Here is a 25,008-nt window from a genome sequence, read left to right on the forward strand (position 1 = left end):
AACTTCAGCCAACTTCACAAAAATGTTCTTCTGGAACTTCATGGGTGCATTGGAGTATGCTCTGCTAATACTGTATCCAAATTCCATAGAATTGCTGAAAAATGTGGGGAAAGAGCTGTAGTTGGAAGTTTGGAAGGTAAACAACTTCCTGCACTCACAGCACTATCGCTCTTATAATGACCTCTTTTTTGACAAAGGGGTTTTGAATTTCCAACTTTTCATCTGCTGTGCATGTGCGTATGTATACATCTTGTACATTTAGGTTTAGGTATGCAGCTTGGTACAAACCTCTTTTGCCCATTTACAACAGTTTTTCCATAAGCAGTAAGAGCTTAGACTTTTTAATCAATGTGTTTTAAAAACCCATTAAATTCTCATTGATACAGAAAATAAATAATCTTAAAATTAGTTTGCTATTCATAGTTTAGACTCATGTAAAGGATTTCTGATTTCCTCTTCTTGAGAATTTTTCTTGTATTTTTTGCCTGCTCCTACTTAATTAAGCTTACTTTATTTGAAACCTTAAAAAATAATTTTTAAAAAATCAGTTATATTGAGACTCTAGTGTACGAGATAAATTGAAATTTGAACATTATAGCAGGTCATGCTGAGGTAAGAAACACAAGATTTAACATCTAAGGTTAAATCATCATGAGGTACAGTGATCTCAGTTGTCACTGCTTTTATGTAAGCAGCTTTGTTAGAGTTAACTATTGTTGGTACCATTATAATATTGGTTATTGTAATCTTCAAAGAATAGTATAGAAAAAGTAATAGGGCTACTGGTACAAGAAAATGTAATTTTCCTCCTTTTTTGCTTTCAGACTGCAAACAATAAATCATTTTGTTCAAGAGACAATAAAGCACCACTGGGTGCTGGTTTAATTCCTATCAGGGGAGGTCTTCAGTAGCTTTCTAAAACAAAGTAATTAGAGAAGAAGTTCTTTAAAAAAATATTATTTTTGTATATCTCTTGTGTTCTTACAGGTGTTAATCAGAGTAGAGTAAAAGAGATTGTATTCTACTTCCATTTTACATCTGAGACATAAAAGTTATAAATCAACTACAACAATTACAAAACACATAAAGAAAAATCCCAAGTGCAACAAGACTTTAGACATGAATGGCTTCATTGTACTGATGAAGGTTACTGTTGTTCAGTAGGAAAAGAAAATAATAGGAATCATTGCACATAAACGAAAGACAAGGATGTCTTGGGGGGGGGGAGAATGGGGAAATGTTTCCTTAATAAAGTCAACATACAGAAATAAAACCAACATCTGCTCCTCATTTCTCTATTTGATTTCACTTTTAATTACAGAACTTCATAGTTAAGGCAATTTTAGTAGATCTTTTGCTTTTCCTTTTTTGTGGTTGAATCTACTGACCAAGTTCTAGAGGCACTGAGTGTGTGTTTGTGCTTTTTTTCTGGGTCTTTGAATAATACTGCCTAACAGTGGACCACATTTGCATTTTGAAGGAATTTCTCCTGAGGTTTCCTGGCTTTTGTGTTCTCCAGCTAGTAAGCTTCAGCTCAGGGGCTCCTGTTGTTGACTATGGTGCATAAGGGAGGTGATGGAAAAGGTTTAATACCTCTGGCTTCTCTGTTCACCCTCTGAGTGTCTTTAGATTTGTCACTTTGTAAATGATTCTTCTAGGCCTTTATTAATGGGTCCAAGCTATTTATGTAAGCATATAGGGGTGGGATCTCATCCCATGTAGAGATGGGATGAGCTGGAGGAGATTCAGCCAGGACTCAACTGGATACTTCTGTGGTCACAAGCAGAAATTTGCCCTATGTGCAGAAACCACCTTTAACATGTGATTAATTGTTTGGTCAAAGAAAGATAGATATATTACTGGCTTTACAAAATAGTATTGTAATACCACTTCAATCTGACATACTAATTGATTCATAGATAGGTGAGTTTTGGTAGTTTGTCAGCCAAAAAAAAAAATACCATGAGCACTGTTGGGGTATGACTGCAGTGATTTGAATAAGGAAAAGTGCACTTGTTATAGGGCTCTGTGTAATTAAGAAACTTGTATTGAATAGGTGAAGATTAATGTGCTTCTAGGATTTATACTCAAGGATATCAGTGCAAAGCTGCATAGAGTAAGGATGTTAGATAATTGTTTTAAATTTTGAAAACTTGGTAGAGTTCTTTGCCATGAAAAACTCTCTTGTAAAAAGTTAATTTCACCCAATAGCCATTTGCAAAATCCCCCAAATTATTTTATAATATTCTATATTTCTGAGCAATATATCCTCAAAATCATATATAAAATTTCTATGTGGATTTCTGAAACAGCATTTGCACTGTATTGTCCTTTCATATTTCCTAACTGATAAATTTGCTTCATTCTAACTAAAAAATAGCTGGCACAGTCTTGTATTTTCATTTTTGATTATGCTAAATAATCTGTATGTTGATATTTGCAGTATACATGCTTACATTCTAAATTAAAGCTGTGTTCTGAAGCATGTCTGTGCATTGACTCCACTTTTCAGTGTTGTGCTCAGCATAGCAGAGATAGTGTAGAAAGGGATCTAGACTTTATGAGATTTTCATGACTAATTTTGCCCTTTGAAGTGAAGTAGATTCAGGGACTTTATAATCTGCTTTTTTAGGGTCACACTATGACACCTATCTTGTGAGAGCCGTCTAAATTACATTGCTGTGACTGCTCTTGATAAGTCAACTATAGTCATTGGCCAAAGCAACATCTTTAATTTTTAGTCAGGATTACTAAAAAACACCTTCTCATCATACATGCTGTAGAGTCAGCTGTTCCAATAAGTGATTTTTATGGTTTTGAGAAGTTGCTTCACTAGACCTTGACCCAATGTGCTTTATAACTAGCTGATTTACATGGAAGTCCTGGAGGTTACTTCTCACTACTCATGTATTACACATGGGTTAGTTGCCTTTTTGATCTCCATTAATATTGTGCAGTCAGAAATGTTCTTCAGCTTTATGATTGGATATTTTCTCCATTTATTATTTATTGTATGCTACTATTCTATGGTAACTCCCTCACTGTATAGTATCAGGTATATCTTACAAAAAATATCACTGAACTGTGATCACATGTTCATGATGGGTTTAGGACTCAGTATGATTAATCATTCAAAGCCTATACTGTGGCATGTTTTATTCTTTATGTAAGTCTCATTAAGTGACCTTTTAGATAGTAAGGAATAATAATTTTTTTCTACTGTGTGTGTAAGGCAGGTGTTACAGGAAGGTTGCAACCCCACTCAATAGGATTCTCCGACTGGAAGATAAAAATAATGACTTTTCATGGAGTTCTGTTTGCTGTGGTATTTTAGTGTTGCCCTGAAAAGTCTTCCTCTGCAACCATGGATACCAGCTTCTGTGCCCATTACTTGTATGCAGTAGATGTATGTTGCATCTTGGCTACAAGATGAGAAGAAACACATTCTGCTCACTCTGTGGTTAACTGAGCCATCTCTCCCTGCCTCAGTTCTTCCTGATATTCTATTTTAATTGGCTATTATGGATTATTTAATTAATTATTGGGTCCCAAACTGACCCACATTTCATCTTTAATTTAGAAGTTTGGATTCCTATTTGTTTGTTTAATGAGTTTCCATTGTTTTAACTCCCTGACAATTAATTGGACAGCCTAGGTCAGACTCCTGGCAGTGTTTTTTTCTCTCCATGATCTCATTCTTACTCACTGTCTGAGGCCTCTTTCAGCTTAACCATGGAGGGAAAGGTATGCCCTCCAGCGTGGCATAAAGCCCGAACCATTTCAAGATGGCTGTTTGAGGCTGAACATAGAAGATTTCAGCAGATGGCTTCTAATTACTTGAGATATGCCAAAGTGCTGAAAGGAGCATTTGTATCTTCAAACCTAAGGGGTAGTTGTACCTGACACGATGTGAGTGGCGTGTGCATTAATGTACCCATGTCAGCATTTATTCCATCTACAGTTTCTGCCATGAGCTTTATCACAGATAATTGTCTATGATATGAATGGAACTTCCTTGAGTATTGTTGTAATAGAGCTATAACTAATAAACCTATTACAGAAAGTAGAAGAAAATCCTATGCTTTTTAATGGAAAATAGAAATAAAGCGACAATCTATATTCATACTCATTTTATCGAGAAAGCTATGGAAACTTTGAATTAAAACTATCATTTTGACCTTTTAGTTGAGTTTATAGGCAAGTCTCTTTTTACGATAGTGAGCAATTTCTTTAAGATGCAGGGAAATTACTGTTACATTAGTTGTATAAAATAATTGAGAATTTTGAGAGAGAGATATGTCATGCTCACCTTACTCACGCTGTTAGTCTCAGCAAGGTCAAGGGACTAATTGTGGACCCAGCCTGCCCTAAGCCAGTTGCAGTACATAATTGCATGCTGCCCTGGGAGCAGCATAAGAAGGAAATTGTGACTTGAAGCAATTCTGCTTGGTATTCTGGGGGGTAGGGTCAAAACTAGCCTCAGTGTCTGCTCCCTCCCTTCCCCTACCGGTGGGTGGTGAGTCTGCAGAACTCATTTCCCCTCCTGGGCTACCATCTGTGGTATGAGAAACTGGTTCATGGAAGAGAAACTCAGAGTTTCTTTCAGAAGGTTTGTGTATCAAACCCTTCTGATTTCTATGTATTCAAATATATTCAGGGTAATCAGTTCATATGCTGAAATAAAATTAGGAGTATTATTTTTAAACTTCCTTATAGGACCTTGTGTTAATCAAGTAGTGAACTTCTGATGTTTGATTTACTAGTGATTCTAAGACTCAGCACAAACCATTTTTCCAAGCAGCTTGTTTAGCCTTAGAAAATGTCACCAGCTAGAGCTATTTACGCAACACATTCCAAATTCCTGTGAGTTGAGCGGTGTGTATTTTGGAATGCTTTAACCTCCTCACTAAAATTAAGAAATCCCTTTAATTTCAGCTGCTTCCAGGAATACAGCCCAGTCTCCCTAGGAGAAAACTAGCAGTCTCATCAACACTATCTTGTATTGGCAGAAAGTTGTATTAGCAGAGGTAGAATGTGTCCCTGAGCAGCAGATCACCCCTGAACTTTTGTCAGGGTGCGCAAGGGGAAGATTTGAAGCTTTAAGGGGCAGCGCAGTCCTCATCACCACAACAGAGATTTCTCTGAGAGTAAAGACTTCTATTTCTGTGTATGTGAAAAATAAACCCTGTTTAAAATTGTCAGTGACTTTGGTAATGCTGCTTTGGTAAAATAAAATGCTGGTTTCTTTATTTCTTTTCTTTTTCCCTTGGTTCAAATAACACTGACATTCGCTTACCTTTCTTCTTATATATATACATATTCTGACATAAAAAAGAAAATTATGGGCTCTCCTGCTATAATTCAAATTTTTAACAAGAACAAATACTGGTAATAACATCTGGCATGATTGAAACTGGCACAGTGGATTTTTCTTTGAGAAACAGTATACAGTTATTATTGCTAAACATGAAGTTACATGGGTTTGCTTGCTTAATACACAAAGAGGTTTGTACTCCAAGAGATGTTTTTTTTTTCTGCTGCCTGCCTTCTCGGGCCTGTTAAATGATGCAACATTGTGGTCTTGTTAGACAACAATAACAGAAACAGGATTTCTTTAGTAAGGATTTCAAATAATCATGTAATGTCACAATTTACAGAAGCATTTTATTTTAAGAAACATCATTGAAATACTATTGAGATTAACAATTTTAGCCATATTCCAGTGCCTGTCCTGGCACTATGGGTATTGATTATTATATGTGCATTAAGTAATTATTATCTTAAGAATATTGCATTTGCTTGAAGTATAAAATCCACTGTAAAAAAATAGCTTAACCAGGGCTCATTGCAGTCCGATTTACACAGCTAGAAGTCCACATTTCCTTTTTCTTGCAGACATTTTGTACTTACATTGCTGAAGCCCTTCTCTACCATGGCAGAAAATGTATAGCTTATGAAATAAACCCTGTCATTTAGGTTTATTATTTTATTTGTGTATTTTTATGTCTACTTTAAATATCTGGTAGCAAAGATACAGCAGTATAATATACATAACAGCTGAGTGAAATCAATAGCCACAGATTTTAGTAACCCATATGAATAAGGAAGTTTACTTTTATCAGGTGACCACGAACAATCCACTCTGCACCACCTAAATGTTATTTCAACTTTAATAGACTAAGATCTTGGTGTCCCCTGGGAGGAAAGACCGTATAAATACACGCATAACAAATGTGGTCCTTGAACTTTTATACATCTGCGTGCATTTGTACATGCCAAACATAACATACGCCAGCTTATTCACCTTCAGGCTTCTGCAGGGGCTATTAGGTTGTATAATCTGCAGCGGATACATATGGAAAGCCTTTTCTTGTCCAGGTCCCAGGCCAGCTCTACAAGAGGCTCTGCTTTGGTGGAGAACAAAGTGGTGATAGTGGTACCTTGTGAGCTTGGCTCTTTCTGGGTGTGAGAGAAGAGCACACTGAACCACAAAGATATGCCCTTTCTGCATCGCATGAAGCAAATCTGTCCCTGTGCATGCTCCACACAGGTAGTGTGGGTAAGGGCAGGAAAAAATTCAGTAAGGTCTTCATTTCCTCTGTCATGAGAATAGGAGAAACTGTCAAGCCCGCCCAAACAGCAGTCTGCATGTTTGTATAGTACATATAGACTCTGGGATAGGTACAGAACTGTTGCAAGCCATTTGCCTGAAAAATAATATTTTGACACTCCTGTGCTTGTAATCTTCTTTCTTAAGGTTTAGAACAAAGCTTCACAACATTGTAAAAGCTAGTCAACAGAGGTAAATAAACCCAGGGTAAATGTCCAGCTGCACCCCAGAAGCCTGAGGTCACTGGCAAGGCCGGAAGTATGGTCTGGGGAGGTGTCCCTTAGATTGTAGTGCTCACTCAGTCACAGGCACATCCACCTAATTTGGGATATTACATCACACTACTGCAAGAAGCAGGAATTTTTTTTAATCTGAACTGAGATACTAAAATCATCACGTATTTGTAGCAGAGATTTTAAAGAAGTATGAATGATATCGGGATTGGTGATACAATTGCAAGAGTCGACAACACCGTAGGTGGCACAAACATTTGACTTTAGCTACCTTTAGATATTAAACACATTAAGCAAGAAATTTATGAGGAATTGATTTTTCTGAAGTGTCAGCTACCTCAGCTGGCACTTGTAATGTACCTTTTGTGCAAGTCACACTGTAAACTGAAATGCAAAGTACATATGGGTAGGAAATCCTTTTCCTGTGAATTGTCCGATCAGTCTTGCATTGTTTGAAATTACCATCACCACGTACTTACCATATGTCATTTCATATGGGAAGATTGTGCAACTTTGAAGTAGCAGCACCAAACCTTTATTTTCTTGGTTGGTTACTTTAATCTGTCTGCTACTTTCTTTTCACAATATAATACCAAAGTGAGTCATGAGTCTTCTGCTAGTTAAGGACATGTGGATATTATCAGGAACATATGATAATGTATAATAAGTTTGGTTTTATATAAGTACTGTTTTAAATTAATTAAAGACTAGGGAAAAGAGGACATGAATTACCTTTAGTAGTACCTGCAAATATAAACCATTCTGCAGTTTTTGTGTGTAGCAGACATCTATACTTAAAGAGTAAATGGTGAATAGGAATCCGACAACCAAAAAGCAGTTGCTGGGATGAAAGTCATAATCAATCTTTGTATTTATAATTTGGTATTTCATCAGTGCCTTCAACCTTATTTGCCATAGCATGGTGATGTGCAGTAAGAAATATCTTTGCACTTCAATTTAGTTTTAAAGTAATTGCATCCAGTAGATGCTTTGATGCAAAAAAGTATCATATAATCCATGTAATTATAGTTTCTGCCTATTCATTTATTAGCTACGTTTACAAGCAAGAAGTAGGTTTGTATGTTTTCAAAACATATGCTTGGTAAGCACTAAATCTAAGACTTATAAAAACATTATCAATATGTTCTAATTAATATTTGCTCTTTTCCTTAAGCTATTATAAGGATACTTAATGCACAGCCTAAAATTAGAGTTGACAATTGCAAATACAACCCAACCAACATAGTAATAAAATCAATACTTACATTTCCCTTGGGGCCACTATTTACTGTTTGCAGTGCCATTTCCTTAATGGAATGGCAGTTATGTTTGCAGAAACCTTGTAACTACGATTTTTGTATTTTAACTAAAAGCAGCTTTCCTGAAGTAGTATGATTAAAAAAGAATCTGGAGTTGCTTTCAGAAAATTGCTGTAAACATTTTGCAGCCAGTTTTAACAAAGACTAAAAAGAAACATCTTTTCATAGTAAATGTCACTGAATTCTAAAATGAATTATTTGTAATGTTTAAAGACCTTTCAGTTGCATTGCAATAGATATTTGCCTTAAACTTGAAATACTTCCCTGATTTGTTTTTACTTTCATTTACTCGGTTCAAATTATTCTTAATCACTGAAAGCTCATTCCTGTGTGGAGGTCTGCAGTGTTCTCAAATTGTACAAGGGAGTTTGGCAGTTTATTTGACTTAGCAAATTAAAATAATGGAGGCAAGTATGAACTTTGAGATGAGTCATTGCAGCTGTTGCACAGATCTAATTCTAGTCTTTTAACCTGGTTCTTCTTTCACTGAAGTCTGCCATTATCTGGCAGGGCAGCAGGCATTTCTGTGCCTTGCAGTGTAACTGTGTAGTACAGAAAGCATGCTATAGTTGACATTTATAGTGCACACAAGTGTCCTGTGTGTTTGCATATTCAATACAATATTTTGCTAATGATCTCTGACAAGAGGGATGAGCATCTGAGAGAAAATCTGTGAGTCATCATGCCTTCGTAATTTGTTCCTTATGGGGCTCTGCTGACCATGCAGTGCTCTTGGCATAGCTGAAGTTTGGGGTAACAGGTTCTGTTGTACAACATGGCCACTTACTTGGGCTCAGCTGTCAGGGACTAACTATTAACTCCAATTGTTAACTAATTATTACATGTGATCATGTGACCTTTGATCATGTGACCTTATACCAAACTTCTGCTTTCGCTCCCATTCTGCAATTATTATTTTGAATAGCATTTGTAAGAGCAGGTCATTTGTAGTCTGTGTCAGTGTCTGATTATAGTCACTCCATGTGAAATGTCACCATTTCAGGATCTGCTTTCATTTCACTTGTTAGTGATATGGCAAAATTAAAAAAAAATTTAGAACACAAAAGAAGTTTTGAAATATGGTAATTTGAAAGCCTTGAACTTAGAAAATTTTTTTTAGTGATGTAGAAAGTATACACATATCGAAAAATGTGTATTATATATCTAATAAATCCATAAACATATAAGACAAAATATAAACCAAAAGATGCTGAATTGAATTGAATTGAAAAAATACCAGAAAAAAATGGAAGTTCAGGATTAGGTACTTCAGTCCAGTTCTGAATATTTTTACAATTTTTATGTTACAAGTGTTATTTAAATTGCAATGTTCCTTGTAACTTTTCTGTTAGGATGCTTTTAAACATTATGTTGACATTTGTCTTTTAAATGTATATATAAGAATTGTGCAAATTTGTGTACATAGTACAGTTTATGTACACATAAACTATGACTATGTTTTCAGTAATCACTGTTATAATTTTATAAAATTTTTATCTAAAATTTTATCAAAAATACCTGAAGGTCTTCCCTCAGGCCATTAGTCATTTTTCTAAGTTTCAACAGCAGCAATGACTCAGCTTCCACAGAGAACGAGTCAGGATAGAAAGAGAAATATCTTTCAGTATTCAAATATTTTCATTTGGTTATAATACTTCTAAGCTTTGGAGGAAGGAATTCAAATTTGTCATTATGATGACACTAGAATACCTGGTTCTGATCCCTTGAAAATCTGACAGAGTCTGACTAAGATAGAAATTTCTGCAATTGTGTTTCAAATGCCTATTAGACTTGTTTAGAAACTTGCTACTCTCCTGCATCTGCACTAGTATGGCCCAGACACTCATGCCTGTGAAACCTGCTCTCCAGCAGTTCTGCAAGAAAAGAACATTATTTTGGAACATTTAACTCCTGTTGCCTAAATGATATTGGTACTAGCATTTTCAGCACTTGATACAGACATCAAGTTACCACAGAAGAAAGTCTTGCTGTTTGTTTTTTTTGGATTTGGCAGATGCAATTCCCTGCACTTTACTAATACAGTTCTTTATATCATCCTTTGAGGACACTGTTTTTGGACAAACTCACTAGATTGCCCAGAATAGGTTACTAAGAGCAAACTGGCTTCCACCCTACCAGTGAAAAACTTGATGTAGGTCTGATGGAAACTAGATTAATCCCATCATCAAAAAACAAACAAACACCCCATGTACTTTAAAGTTTGTCCCAGTATGATTTAATTCTTTGACGTTCAGCATTTGTTTATGCAAACCTGCAGTATTTAGTGGCATCAGCAAACTTTGTTTCATTAATATTTAGCCAAAGCAATTGTGTGCACAGAATCCTAGACCCATTCAAGGAAACATATTTTGAAACAGGATATTGAAAATAAAGTCCATAGGACAACAAAAGTCAGCTTACATGCTGATGTCAGCATTTGTGTGTGTTGATAAAGCCAAGCTCTTTCCATGATAAAGATAAATTCATATCCAAATCTTTAATAAAAAACAAATGATGTTAGCTATTCACATTAAAGTCAGAAGCGTCTTTGTAACTCTTCCCAGAGACTCAATTGTTAGGAACAAAAGTTATGTCCTGTTAAGAAAAAAAAAATTAATCACTCAAGTTATTACATAGGGTGTGCTGTATATTCCAGGTCCAAGCTTTATACTGAAGCCTTTGAAGAGGCTGCCCATACCTACCAAATGTTGTAATTGATACAGAATCACTGCTATACAACAGCTGCAATAACAAGGTGCTGCTGCCTTTACTTTAATCTACCTCTCTTTCTGCCAGTTTATTATGTTTTGAATTTATTCTTTTGTAGATCTGTGAGCTATCTTTCTTATGGAAATTAATCTTTTTAAAAGATTTGTACTCTCATTTTCAAACACTAATACATTCATTCAAGTATCCCATTATTCAGAACCAGCTGGCTTTTTATCTAGTGATATTTACTTCAAAAAGCCAAGTTAAATGGTATCATAGATTAATTCTCAGGGCACAGGAAAGCTTTTTTAGAGAAAAAGAGATTTGGTAATTACTTAGACTATCGCAATAAAATCACAGAACATGTCAAAAATGCGTTATATAATCTGTCATAATACAAAGCTTCAAAAAAAAAGTTAATTCACTGAATTGAATCTAATATGTAGCATCAGTATATGATTTTTAAGTGGAACATTAAGTAAGGATAAAACTTTGCTGTGATTTATAATAAGCTATGTCATGATTTTTAGTTATGTATTTTTTCTTTGGAGAAAGCACTGAAACTTCAAAAAGGGCATTATCCACTGAAATTTCTTACATAAATCAAACTGGAAATAAGACACATTTTACAATTCAATTTAAGATCCCACAGAGACAATAATGTTGCAAGCTGTGCATTTTGCAGAGTAATATAGTAATGTCTAGTTTGCATTTTTGAAAAACCAAATTAATCACACTTTATTGAATATGTTGAAGCAAACCTAAAATTCATCTATTATTAAAAAACTTGTGCAACAAACACAAACTATATTTTATACATAAAGGACAAACTCATTTATTCATTAGGTTAAAACACTTGGAGTTTGCATTTTGTAGCTACTAAAGAAGTGACATTTGCTATCTGTTCTCTTTTTTAAATTTTTCAAAGCATTGTGTTCAGACTAATCTGCTTGAAAAATTGTACTAATACTTTAACACAGTGTCAATCCTGAAGACTGCGCAGAAATCCCTGTGGAAACTAAGAGATGTCTCTTAATATTTAAATTTTCTTTTTCAGTGAATCACTTTACAGGACAAATATTCTGTTATCATATATCTCGTATTTAAGTAACATATTTTAGCCCTTGAAAGATTAGCCACAAGATAATAAACTTTTTAGCCAGTTTTTAGCATTTGTACATCCTCTGAGCTAACATGCCTAGGCACTACTTGGAATTAGGACGTGTATCTTCGTGCTGTTGTGTTCAGACTGGTACATCAAAGCAACCAGAATGAAATTTCGTCCTTAATCAAGTCTCACTGACTTCAATGGAAACAGTATTTCTGTCTTAACCTTTTAAAGGGAAAGATATTTTTAAATTATTTGTAGATGTTTTCCTGTTTTAGAATATAATTGTGGAATTATGTATCTTGTGGGGCATGCAAGCTGCATGCCAAATTTGTATGCCAAGTGTCAGGTGCTTCTACTTGTAATTCCATTTCTAAGAACACCACTCTAACTTATTCTGGCCTCTAGGCCAAATTTGAATTCTAGAATTTGGTTTCTGGGATAATTGTTGCCTGTTAGCGATTTGTCTGTGCTTTCATGTCTTGATGATTTAAAAGCGAGAAATGCAGCTTTTTATTTTTGTTGGAAATCTATATTGACTGTACACTAGAGAGATGGTTTCGGAAAACAAGGATTCTGACAAAATGTTCACTTTCATTTTAGAGAAACAAAAACCTTTAATCAGAATAAAAAATTTTTAGAATTTGAAAAAAAATTTTCATAAATTTTCCCGAATCATCAGGAAAACCTCTGGCCCTTGTCCAATATTTTAGTTCAAGGTCTAAGCCTAAACAGTTTTTAATCTAAAATGAACATGTTTGTTTGTTTGTTTGTTTGTTTGTTTTAAGCAGCACAAAACAAATTTTAGATTTACTAGATCCAGTAGTAGAAAAATTTCAAGCAACTTTCAGGTTTTTGGCCATCATAGTGGAAACCAGATCTCCAGCTGAGGTGTTTTTATTTTGAGGAACTTAGGATGAGTGATAACCTACAAATAGCTAATACAACCCAACCATGGCAGAGGCATGGAACTACATGATCTTTAAGGTCCCTTCCAACCCAAATCTAGTCTATGATTCTATCATTCTACGCTGAGCTGATTAATGTAAATTGCTAATGTATGGTGGTACCGTCTTGTTTGTCGGGCTTAAGTCTGAGGGACTCAATACACAGAAACATCTTTATCCATTGGGTGTGCAGAGGACTGAACAAAGGTTGCTGAGAAGGCATCTAGCCCAACTTGTTATTACATAATAGCCACCAGTTATACACTGGTCAAAACTTGTTCAGACCAGTTCAGACTTGCAAGACACTCTGGAACAGAGGTCATCTTTCTCAAAATTGTACCCACAGCTTTGACCTGGAGAACATTGTCACTAATTGAGTCAAGGCAGGGTGAAGAAAAAATACTTTTTGGCTACCTATTTTCTCTCCTGTTATGTAACTCCCCTCATCTCTGATCAGATTAATTATTTATCATGAAGAAAGATTGATGGAGCTGGGAAGCATAGTAAGATGTGTGTTTATATCTTTTTCTGCTCATTGAAAGAATGTAACATTCTGATTTTTACTAAATGAGATCTGGATGTAAATACCTTGCTAGGAATTTTGTCTAAGACGCAGTTAAAGAAATTGTTTGAAGTACACTTAAAAGGTGTGTGCGTTTTTCACAAATCAGTTTGATATAAGACACAGGAATGACTACAATGAATAAAATTCATGTGGGCTTGGTAAAGTTCAGGGTACTAAATCTTGGTATAATAGCTTAGGTGAACTTCCTTGTCCTAGAACTATTACAGAAAAAAAAAAGGGGCAACTGTAAAGCCAATATTGAATAAATTATCATAACATGCTATCATTTAATGACAATAGGCTTTTTTTGTCAAACACAGGCTTGACACTTTTGTCTCTTCACATTAGGTGAAAATTTTTGCCACTGGAGATGGTTATTGGTAACAATGATCGAGAGACCTCTTGGAGTAAATAAATATTTTGTGTTAAATAACTTTACGATAGTGGTTTCTTTCCATTTTAAAAAGAAAAAAAATATCAAAATAAATTAGAAAGTTATAACACCCTCCTTCCCCCCAGATCACAAAAATCTGAAGAAATATTTGAGAAATTTGCTGTTTAAGATGTATCACTTTCACATTCCTACCCTCAATCCAATTTCATACCTTTAGCTGCCTTTGTGTGAAGATTTTACCTTTGATCATTTTGTAAGTCAGAAAAAAAACAGCAGCAGTTCTGAGTAGAGTAGGGTATCAATACATAAATAGAGAATGATGGTAGAGTAAATCTCACAGAGAAAATGATCCTTTTTGGCATAAACAACAGAAATTGTGAGAAGCAATTAAAACAGGTATGCAATTATATGTGGAACTTTCTTACTGAGGGAAATTCCTTGTAGTTGGTTGTCTGTGTATATGTACTGTTTCTTTCAGTATTTTCACGCTATAAGCCCTTTGGGGCCAGGAGTGTCCACCTGCTCTAGCTGTCACATATTATTACTACTACTGTTATTACTAGTCACTAGTTGTCACTTTTTTCACTGTCATCCTGAGAAAACAATAAATCATGTGCAGAAACAGTTTCAGCAGTCCTGAAACAGGACTCAGGATCCATAAACTCTTAGGTAAGGTTTCCTCCTTTAGGTAACGGAATGGTACAGTCATCTGTCTTGGAACAAGGAACTACACAAAAAAACCTAAAGGCTTAAGTGCACAATGAAGTTACTGTAGCATAAGGAAATGCTGAGTATCAGCTGAGATGTAATAATGATTCTCAGTCTGCGCCGAACACAAGAAAATGTGTGTGTTATTCTTGAACGAAAGAAGCACAGTATGATTCCTTTGAGACCCAAGCCTATTACGTGCTGCAAATTTACAAAAAGACTATATAAGACCTAAAAATTAGAGACTATATCAGAATGGTCATGAATCAAAGCTGCACAAGCAGCTCAAAAGTAAGAAAATTCCTCACAAAGCTTTGCGTTAGCACCTGCTTCCCAAAGGAGGGGGAAGTGGGTCTGTGAGCCTCAGCGCTTGTGCAGCCTTCTGACTTTTCCAATGCAGTTTTCAAGTGTGGAAGAGACACAGGATCGATTTGAAACCTCTGTGTCCAGCCCCATGCTGCTCATCAAGCCAATATCTCGGCAAATATAAATCTCCTTTTCCCTGAATGGGAAACACAGCCATGTGCTCTGGAGAGTGCCTGAAACTTGCTGCAGCTGGTGGGGTTTCATGAAGCCAACTTGCAATTGTTTTCCCAGAGAGCATAGGGATGTAATTGCTATGAGAACTTGCGATCCACTTTGCTTAAGACTGGATATTAATCTGTTGATTAATAAGGACTGATTTTTGGTAATTTAGCCTTTCTTCCTAAGAAAACGACTAAAAAAATTCAGTGAGTAAAAATCTGAAGAATTATGTTCAAGAAGGCATTCTGTGTGCAACCTTTTAAAGCCCACATACCGTTACGAGTTTGTGCAGCATTTGTGCTGGAAATTGAAATATTCCTCTTTAGTTCAGCATTTTTTAAAAAAAATCATCAATAAACATGATTACATGTAATATGTCAACCTCCCTGCTTTGCATTTTCATTCCTGGTTCATCTTCTTTGGAACAGATTGAACATGATTTTACAGAGGCCTTCTTGCTTTTAATTTCAGTGCTTTCAAGCCTAATATATCTTGCTTCTCTTATTTTTTCATATTGCAACACAGCTCAAACAGGTGAAGGAAAGTGTGGAAAACTAACAATTAAGTCTATTTACTAGAAGGTATTAGGAAACTCAGCATTCTCACTTTATGCATTTTGTCTATGCAATTAATTTTCTGCACTTCAGTGAATTTATGAGGATTGTCTAGTATTTGTTTTTCTTATTGTTTATACAGAACTGTCAGCCATACTTAGATATTCTGAAAATCTGCAGGACTTTTCTTCTTGAGTTAAAGGGGCAGTAATTAGATTATTATTTCTCAAAAATTTTCGAGAATTTTTTTTAGTAAAGATAAAGAAAAGAGGGAAGATGAGTTACTGAATACATACATGGTATATTGCCTTGGTTTACTTTTTTTGTTTCTGAGCACTGCTAATATAGAATTAGAGGCTTTAAAACTCAGACTAGAAGTAGTAAGGATCAAAAATCAGGGTCGATACCAACTGAGAAATTGCCTGTATCAGACCAGTGAAGATAGTATTATCATGAATTCCCATCCAAATCCATATTTTCAGGAAAGCTTAGGCACTTACTCATACGCATGATCACTCAGAAGGTTGAACTTGTGTCTCTCATTGTGGACAAGTTTCTGGACCTGTCTATTTTAGTTTCCACTGTATTAAAAAGGAAGCTGATTATACTGAGTCTGTTGTACTGATTATACAGAGCAATAAATTGAATGAGGATAACTTCTTTCTTTATAAACTGAAGTAGCAGGATCTTACTCTAGAAAAACTTAAACCCATATTTTTCAGAAAATGATCTAAACGTTGTTACAGACAAGTCAGCCAGGCGTATTCACTCTTACCTGTTCCTTACGCATACAGAACATATTTGTATCCACAATTACATGCAATGACTATGTATAGTAATACATTAATCGTCGACTAAATGGGAAATTTTTCTATAAAAGCACATGCAAATGTAATTGAGATGTTTGCAAAATGCTTTGTGATGTTCATTGTGTTGAGAGAGAAGGAAAATGTAGTTTTTTGTGGTTTTTGGTTGACTTCTAATGGTTCATTAGTCTTAATGTTTTAAAAACTCTGCCTCAAAGGACTAGCTGTACTTCTAGCTTTCTGGTCTGAAGTTAACCTATTTACCCAGGTGTACCTGGCAGGAGAACGGGGTCCAGTTTTTATTTTCCTTACAGTGCAGACAACACATCGGATTTTTTGTTTCTTGATGATGGCCCAAATTTATTTTTGCATATTTAAAATTGCATTGTTATCTTACAAGATCATATAACCATACAAATAAACTGGTTTTTGTCTATGAAATTAGCGCAAGTTAGATACTAGTAGAAGGAGACAAATGGAAAATCTATTTTTAGGTAAATGTCACATAGCCTGCAACTGAGTTGCTGAGCTTTCAGTTGTCTTGGACAGTTTCATTATTCATTAAATTGAATTTTAAAAAGCTTTTCCTGTGTTAATCTTTTTGGTGAAATAATGAAGGATTAGTATAAAATATCTATATTCTATGGGATTCATTGTAAGTGTGAAAAAATTATTTCACTTACTAACTTACATAAATTCAGTATTTCCTGATTAATGATTAGGGCTATACTCTGGTATTCAGCATTTAGAATTCAATCTTATTTCCTGGAATTAACAGTCTCTGCTACAGTTTTTATTATCAGAACATAAATATGAAAAAGTAAAGTGAGTACAAATTTGGCTTATGGTGCAAAGTGCAGTTAAATTTTTTTGCCATTGCCACAAAACAAGTATGCAATAAAATTAGTCCAGTGAATGAAGCAGTCTACATGATCGAGACTACTACCTGTTTTTCAGATTGCTACTGTTGTCAACAAAGAAGAAATAATATGTAATTCCAAAGGTTCTTTTGGCTTCTTCTTTATATATTTCTGTAGGAAAATGTTTATCAGAGAATAGTGATTTCTTTGGTTTTTGTTGGGGTTTTCTTGTTTAATTTTTTTTTTTTTAATTTCCTGCTGTCATGATAATAAGCAGAACTACAAATACCAGACCCATCAGCCTACTATTTTAGAGAAAATTATGAACATTTTTAATTAAGAGCCCATGTTGCTTATGGCCTCTTTAAGAGCATAAACAGGACTGGATAACCAAAAAACCCCAAAACAATGCAAAACTTTGTGAGGGGGTAGAAAAGAAAAATCCTTATGGAAAGCCAAATACAAAGGGTTACAGAGAAGTCTTGGAAAACTCATTTTTCTATGTTGTAGTACTTTTTTTCCTGATCACTTTGTGGTCTCAGAAGAGGTGGCAATCCAAGTATCAATAATATTAGATAGATACTATTTACAAATGACAAAGGTGTTTTTTCTTTTCCTTTAATGATGTAACAGTAACATAGAGATGAGAGAAAAATGCCTTTATCTGTAAATATGTGTCCTTTATACAGTCTCACAATACTCATACATTGCAGATAAATTGTGCAGCTGATTTTAAGGAACTGAATTATACAGAAATCAAATCACAAATTTATAACAATTCAAAGACTAAAGCAGCAGTATTTGATTTAAGAAGTTTATGAAATGGTTCCCTCACTGTCAGGAGGCTAAGATTACCAATTTTCAGCATGCTGATTATACATATTTTCCAGTGGACATAAATAGCCTGGATCGTTAATAGTCCACTTCAGAAAAATGAGCCAACACAGCTGATACTGATGCTTTGTTTGGTAATTGTTGCTGAGATACAAATTGTTTCAGCAAACACAGAAGATAACAGAAAGATTAGGAGACTAAAAGGAGATCAGTAGCACACCAAAAAAAAAAAAAAAAAAAAGTGGTTTGAGTTGTTAGTAGGAAATCAGACTCTTGTGTTTTGCTATGTGATATTCCTTGTGTATATAATGGTACCTGAAACTATCCCTGAGCCAGAGCTGGGCTTCACTTGCCTAAAGACAGGCATGTAGTGTTCTCTGGAATTCCATTAAATATCAACTTTTCCACATGAAAGGAAGGGAAAGACCCAAGGGCCTGGCAGATAGCCTAATTTTAATTTCTAAAAACCACCTATAATCATGAAAAGTTTGACTTAGTTGCCCAGGCATAGATATATGCTACTAGCTTAGATACCCTCAAGTATCCTGCCTGATCTACACCTCCAGATAGCCTTGGGGCCTCCTGCAGGCACTGTGTAGTACTCACCAACCCTGTAAGACCTGAATCAAATTGTTTTGGCCACCTCAGGTGTTGTGTGTTTAGGCTATTGAACTGAGTCTGGGAGAAGGGTCATTCTAGTCTGTGGAACCAGCAGATGCAGATTCAGCTGACCAAAGACAGGTCTGTCTCCCACAGAGTGAGTTCAGCAGTTCTCCAGAACCTGTTGGCTGGATCCCTGCTGACTATCACAGGAACTAAACTGTTCAGTTCACATTGTAGGAACTGAAAATTAAGCAACCTGAATCCTGATAGGGTCAGAATGAAAAAAGGAAAAGGAGTCTTCAAATAAGAGTAATGATTATAGAAACGAACCTGGTACATTTAGATCAGCGTTTGTTTGTGAGGCTGACATTGTACACTAGTTTTCTGCTTCATTTTCTTTTTCTTGGCTGTGTTACCTTCAAGTCCAGAATTGTTTCAATTTATTATTACCATCCTTAGCTACCTAATTGTGCTACTAATGAATACAAATAATCCAGGCATCAGGCTTTTACAAACCCACTTCAGTGTACAAATAATGGTTTGTTGTGTAACTGCTGATTATGGGAGAAGGTAACTCACATTATGGAAAATATGTGCTGAAATATTGGTGGTGAGGAAAGCAATGGATTCTGTACTATGCCTTTTAAACTGTGAAAAAGTATTGTCATTCTTGTTCCATCAGGTTGTCCGTCATGAGTAAATGTGAGATATCTGAGCCTGGTTTTTAACATGTTTACTTACATTTGGAACTTCATTTCAATTTTTTGAGTGCTTATATTAGCGCTATCACACATGAAATACATAGTTGGCTACCAAATTACCTATTCAAGTACATATGTATGGGGTTTGAGCACTCAACATTAAGCATTTGCATTTCAAAATTGGATCCCTTGTGCTTGAAAGCCTCGAAAATGGTACTCTATGGTCAGCCTAGTGCAGCGTCAATTGAAATGCTGTTTGAATGCAATGTAGAGCTTCCAATTGCTGCTTCAGAAAGTGTTATGCTGAATCTGGAACACTTTGCATAATTTAATTAATTATGCCACTAAAAACTGATTTTCTCTCAATTTAAAGCAAACAGCTTTTATGAGGGTGAACTGCAGCACCCAGGGATATCAGGTGTCCAAGCTTTTAATCCTATTACAAAGACTTGACAACCACTGATGGAAACTGGAAAAACATAAGCCTCCAGCAGGGCAACAAGTGAAGAGGAAGAAGGCAACAGATTTTTAATACTCTTTGAAACCACTGTATGCATTAAATCAAAATCAAATGTAAAAAGTGACAGAACTGGTAGCTTGCACTTTGTTGTGCAGACAGTGAATAGTGTCTAAGGAATAACACTTATTTTGCTTTGACATTAATGAAAATAACTGTTTCCTCCAAGAGGAAAAGTGTTCTGTTTAACTAGCATAAGAAAAACACAGTGGATGGCCAAGACTTTTGTATATTTGTATCTGTGTCTGTTCGCTTAAAGTGTTCAGGAGCTCAACCGTCTGAAGTTTGAAAGTGGTTTCTAATGTTGTGGACTGGATTCTGTCTATAAATCATTTTCCATATAAGCAAATCTTAACAGATGATTCCAGACTACAAGTAATAAAAACACTGTCACTAAATGCTAGCATTGATATGTCACTTTCTCAAGCTTGTCTTCTCTCTTCCAATTTATTATTGGGTTCAATATCATGCTAAAACAGTAGACACTGTAATTTTGAGGCAGAAAAGAGTACTGATTTAGAAAAGCTCTAATTTCTGAGCCATGTAAGCAGAGCCATAATTGGCAAACTATGACTGACCTTGCAAAATTCGTTGACCAGGTTAGGAAGGGTCACAGAAGAATTGACTCCATCTCCGTATCAAACACCAGCATGTAACATGAAATTAACTGCACTGTAGAAGTTCTTACTGATAAAAATAGGGAAAATATCTCATTACTGGGAATTCAGCATCCCTATAAAATGCAAATATTTTCCTTATAATGCTAACAAATATTCATATAATTACTAAAATATATTTATGTATTATTTGTATTCTTCCGATATCTATCTATCTATTTATCTATTTATCTGAGATGGTACACCCGGCTCGAAGGGGAAACAGGAGTTAGTAGGGGTCACTGAAAGAGCTTTAACCTAGATTTAAAGGGGGAAAGGGATAAAATCAAGCTCATAAGAGATGTCTGGAAGAGGAACACCAGAGTTTGAAGGACAGTGTTTCAGCAAGGTCCTTTGCTCTGCCATCTCACTGGAGGTAGGGGATGGAGAGCTATATGGTGGCAAAGACTGCAAAGCAGGTTATTGATGTGTTAGAAATTGCGGAAGCACCTGACAATAGTCATGTAGGAATTAAGGCTTGTCTCCCCCAAAAAGATCAATGGTAGGATCAATAGGCCAATTGAAATGCATCTACAGCAATGCACACAGCACGGCCACCAGACAGGAAGAGCTGGAAGCCATTGTGCAGCAGGAAAACTATGGTGTAGTTGCCAGCATGAAGACTACACTGGGATGACTTCCACAAATGGAGTGCTGCAATGGGTTGCTATAAACTCTTCGGAAGGGATAGCAAAACAGGAGGGTGGGGTAGGGCTGTATGTTAGGGAGTGAAATATGTACATCATGCTGGTAAAAAGCAGAAAATTAGAGAATATAAAATTCAAAGGAAAATTAAAAAAAAAAATTCCAGATAAGATTTAGCTGCTTCACTATGTGTTTAAAAGTATGTTCATGCTTTTTGAGAGTGTCTCAGTTCTCAAAATACAAGAAAACCTGTTCACTTGTCAGAGGTCATGAGATTCGAATAATGTATTTACCAGCTCAAGTATGTTCACTGCATAAAGGTTATGAAAATTTCTTGTAAAATAATAAAAGTACCTCATATAATTGATTCTCTTCATTGTTTCATAAAATTGCTTTGTTTGATTGCGGGAGACTTTGGACTGAATTTCCATTACCTGCTTCTAAGCAATTTACACTGGGATTGAGACAGTATTGAGCTAATGAGTTAGAATTTATATTGAGCCTTAACTGTCTTCCTGAAGTAACTAGGGAAAGAAAATCATGGCAATAATGGAGTATTTTTCATTATAAACTATGTTGTACAGCTTTTACAATCAGGTTTTTAATAGATCTAGAGAAATTAAATTGGAATTCTACCAACTTCTGTGCTTTTGTCATCCAATGAAAACGATGGTAAAATATGTCAAGACTAATGGGCTTATCCCCTTTCCACTGAAGTAAGAAGGAGGTGGTATCATTCCTGTTGTTTTTCAGGCCCTGTTGTTCATTAAGGAGTAGGATGTATGTAGAAAAACATGCAGAAAGATGCATTTTGCTATAATCCATAATGCTAAATAGAAGCTGAGTATGGATCAAATACGTCTTGACTTACATTATGCTAAAGTCCCTATCAAGAGATGCTCCCATGAAAATAGTAGACATTTTCAAAGTCAGGAGGTTGAAATTGTGCTCTACATGAAAAAGGAAGCAATCATATATTGCTGATGGGTATATTAATACTGCTGAGAATGCATGCATATATCCATATTTATTAATATATTCAAACATTGTTTATTGATTGTTTATGGTAAATAAACTCATATGGTGAGTATATAGATTACTGTGCATGCATGAACATACATACACTCAATCTCAGCATTATACGTAAGTACACACCGAGAATAATACAGCTTGTCAGGTACAGAGATTTTAACCTTTTCATTTCATATAAATATACAAACTGATAATGAGATGTTAATTGTTATTGTCCTTTTTACAGAGTGTATCTTATTGGCCTTTAATTGTATCTTAATTAATTCTATGGTTATTTGTTATGAGGAAGTCTGCAATAGTGAAAAAGGGTGTTTCTCAAATAAATGAATTATTTTTCGTCTCAGTACTTGTTTGTCCACATTCTTCTTTGCTGTTAGTCTGTTCCACTAGCAGAAGACTGCAAGAATCAATGTAATCCCTTACATGTTAATAATATGAAATAAAAATTAAATATACAAAATACAATAATCAGCCAAGCACATATGCATGCATGTTGTTGCCCTCAACAAATTAAATTTTCAGTTACTTCACATAATGTTTATTTATTCACAAATACAGGACACAATATAACTGTAGTTGAAGTTTTAATTGGCATAACAGGATTTTTTTTTTTGTTAGACATTTTGCAGACAAAAATATTCTCTCACACATTAAAAAAATGCCATATATAATTTTACTTTCTAAGGATAGGAAAAGTGTGTGTAAAATATACACAAAACACAGACTTCTTGTGAATGAGCATGACTCTAATACTTTTAGGTTTGTGTGCTAGCTCTTAACTTTAAAAAGTTTTTCTTAATACCTCTTTCAGAGGGTGGAAAAAACCCCAATCCTAAAGTCCTTTCCCCAACACACATACTAAAAAAAGAAAATAAAAAGAAATTGCCACTTGCAAAGAAGGTTAGAATGCTGGCCTTGCTTCCAAATTCAGAAATTGAAAATTTGGAGTCTTCATTCATCCAAATAATATATATTCATTCCCCACAGGCAGCAGTGATGGTTCTTGGGATAAAGAAAAACTTCAGTCTCCCCCCACCCAAGGATCACAGGCCTCTGTTAACCACCCCAACTTGCCTGGACAGCATAATGTTCCAGTTAGCCATCCTCTCAACCCTCTTCAACAGAACCACCTTCTGCCAAATGGTACGGGTTGACATCTTTCAGCACTAACATCCGCAGTTTTCTAGTTCCTGTCTCTTTTTTTTGTGTTTATATAAATAGGCAATGAAAAAATCAAGGATGTGCGGAATACTGGAATACTTCCTTTAAGGTATTAAGCAGGGGAAGTGGAGACAGTAAAGAACAAGTACATATGCAATAAAATTGATACTTAAAATAACTGCTAACCTGTGCATCAGTGGCATAATGACGCATTGCTAAGGCACCTTACAGCAGATACCAAAAACTATAATAAATAGCCATTGCTTAGCAATGATATCATACATTACACAGATATGAACAAGCTAAGAGGTCTAATAGCCTCTCCTTGTGGCTAGAAACCCTCCATGGTTGCTAGTGAGTCACCCATGCATCTCCCAGAAGAGAACTGACATAGAGCTGCTTTTTCCTGCACTGTGAACCATCTTGTCACCCATCACTTGAATACTGTCCATCCGGAGATACAGAAGATAGTGCTTAAAAAAAGATGCATAAACCTATTTCCCTATTTTCCTCCCCAACAGGGTTGGAACTTCCTTTTATGATGATGCCCCACCCGCTGATTCCCGTGAGCCTACCTCCAGCCTCTGTCACGATGGCAATGAGCCAGATGAACCACCTCAGCACCATCGCCAACATGGCAGCAGCAGCACAAGTGCAGAGCCCTCCATCCAGAGTGGAGACATCTGTTATTAAGGTAACTACAGAACAAACCAAACCAGAAAACACCAAACTGTAGCCCACTCCCAACCATCATAAATATTATAAACGTGTATAGGTGTCAAATATTCTAAGGTAAATCGTAAAGTCAGTAAATACAAGAGAAGTAAGTATGGTGACTCTGGGAGCACAACAGACTACTGGTGGCCACTGGTACCTTCTCAGTTTCCCTCCCTCTCTCTAAATCAGTATTAAAGCAACACTCAAGTTGAAGGATTCTCATACACAGCTTCATGATTTCTCATATTTCATAGCATGTAATCTAATGGCAATGTTTCTTGAGGTATCAAGGAAAAAATTACTCTTTTCTTATATTAGAAGGGATTGTTCCAAATTTAAAATCTAAGCATTTGAACTGAAATGCTCTAAGTTTTCCAAAGAAAGCTGAAAGGTTTGATACTTTGCCTGTAGAACCTAAATTTGCCAAATTCCAGAACAAATTAGAATGAAGTAGAACAGAACAGTTGCAGTAATCTGCAGGCCAGTATTACAGGAATATCTCAAAAATATCTGATATTTGAACTTGTCTACCTGTTTTAGGTTTTGTTTGTGGCTTTTAATTAAATTAATCTTATATTAATTCATAGAGGCATTTATCAGAGGCATAGAGTCTTTTCTTCCTCTCATTGAAGGTAATCTGTTTTCATTTTAAAGGCATTTCATTTTAAAAGACATTTCTGTGTTACCATTAGATGACTATGATCTGATCTTTATTCAGATATCTACATTTTGCCTCTTATCCTTCTTTAGTTCTAATAAATGAGAAACAGAAAGTACACAAACTGTTATTTTTTATCGAATGTA

At 35.4% G+C, this 25,008-nt stretch overlaps 1 protein-coding gene across 4 annotated transcripts in view; it reads left to right on the top strand.

The window, feature by feature from the left end:
* The window catches only part of DACH1 (dachshund family transcription factor 1), a 357,124-nt gene that overhangs the window by 215,161 nt on the left and 116,955 nt on the right, over nucleotides 1-25,008 (top strand). For 3 of the 4 annotated variants that reach the window (XM_069009258.1, XM_069009277.1, XM_069009267.1), the window contains exon 4: nucleotides 24,009-24,181. In XM_069009258.1, the coding sequence (XP_068865359.1) occupies nucleotides 24,009-24,181 (173 nt within the window). Of the gene's footprint in view, nucleotides 1-23,313; nucleotides 23,470-24,008; nucleotides 24,182-25,008 lie in introns of all 4 variants that reach the window. The other variant, XM_069009250.1, reaches the window with a different exon arrangement.

Source organism: Aphelocoma coerulescens, chromosome 1 (genome assembly GCF_041296385.1).
Source record: "Aphelocoma coerulescens isolate FSJ_1873_10779 chromosome 1, UR_Acoe_1.0, whole genome shotgun sequence".
Lineage (NCBI taxonomy): Eukaryota > Metazoa > Chordata > Aves > Passeriformes > Corvidae > Aphelocoma > Aphelocoma coerulescens.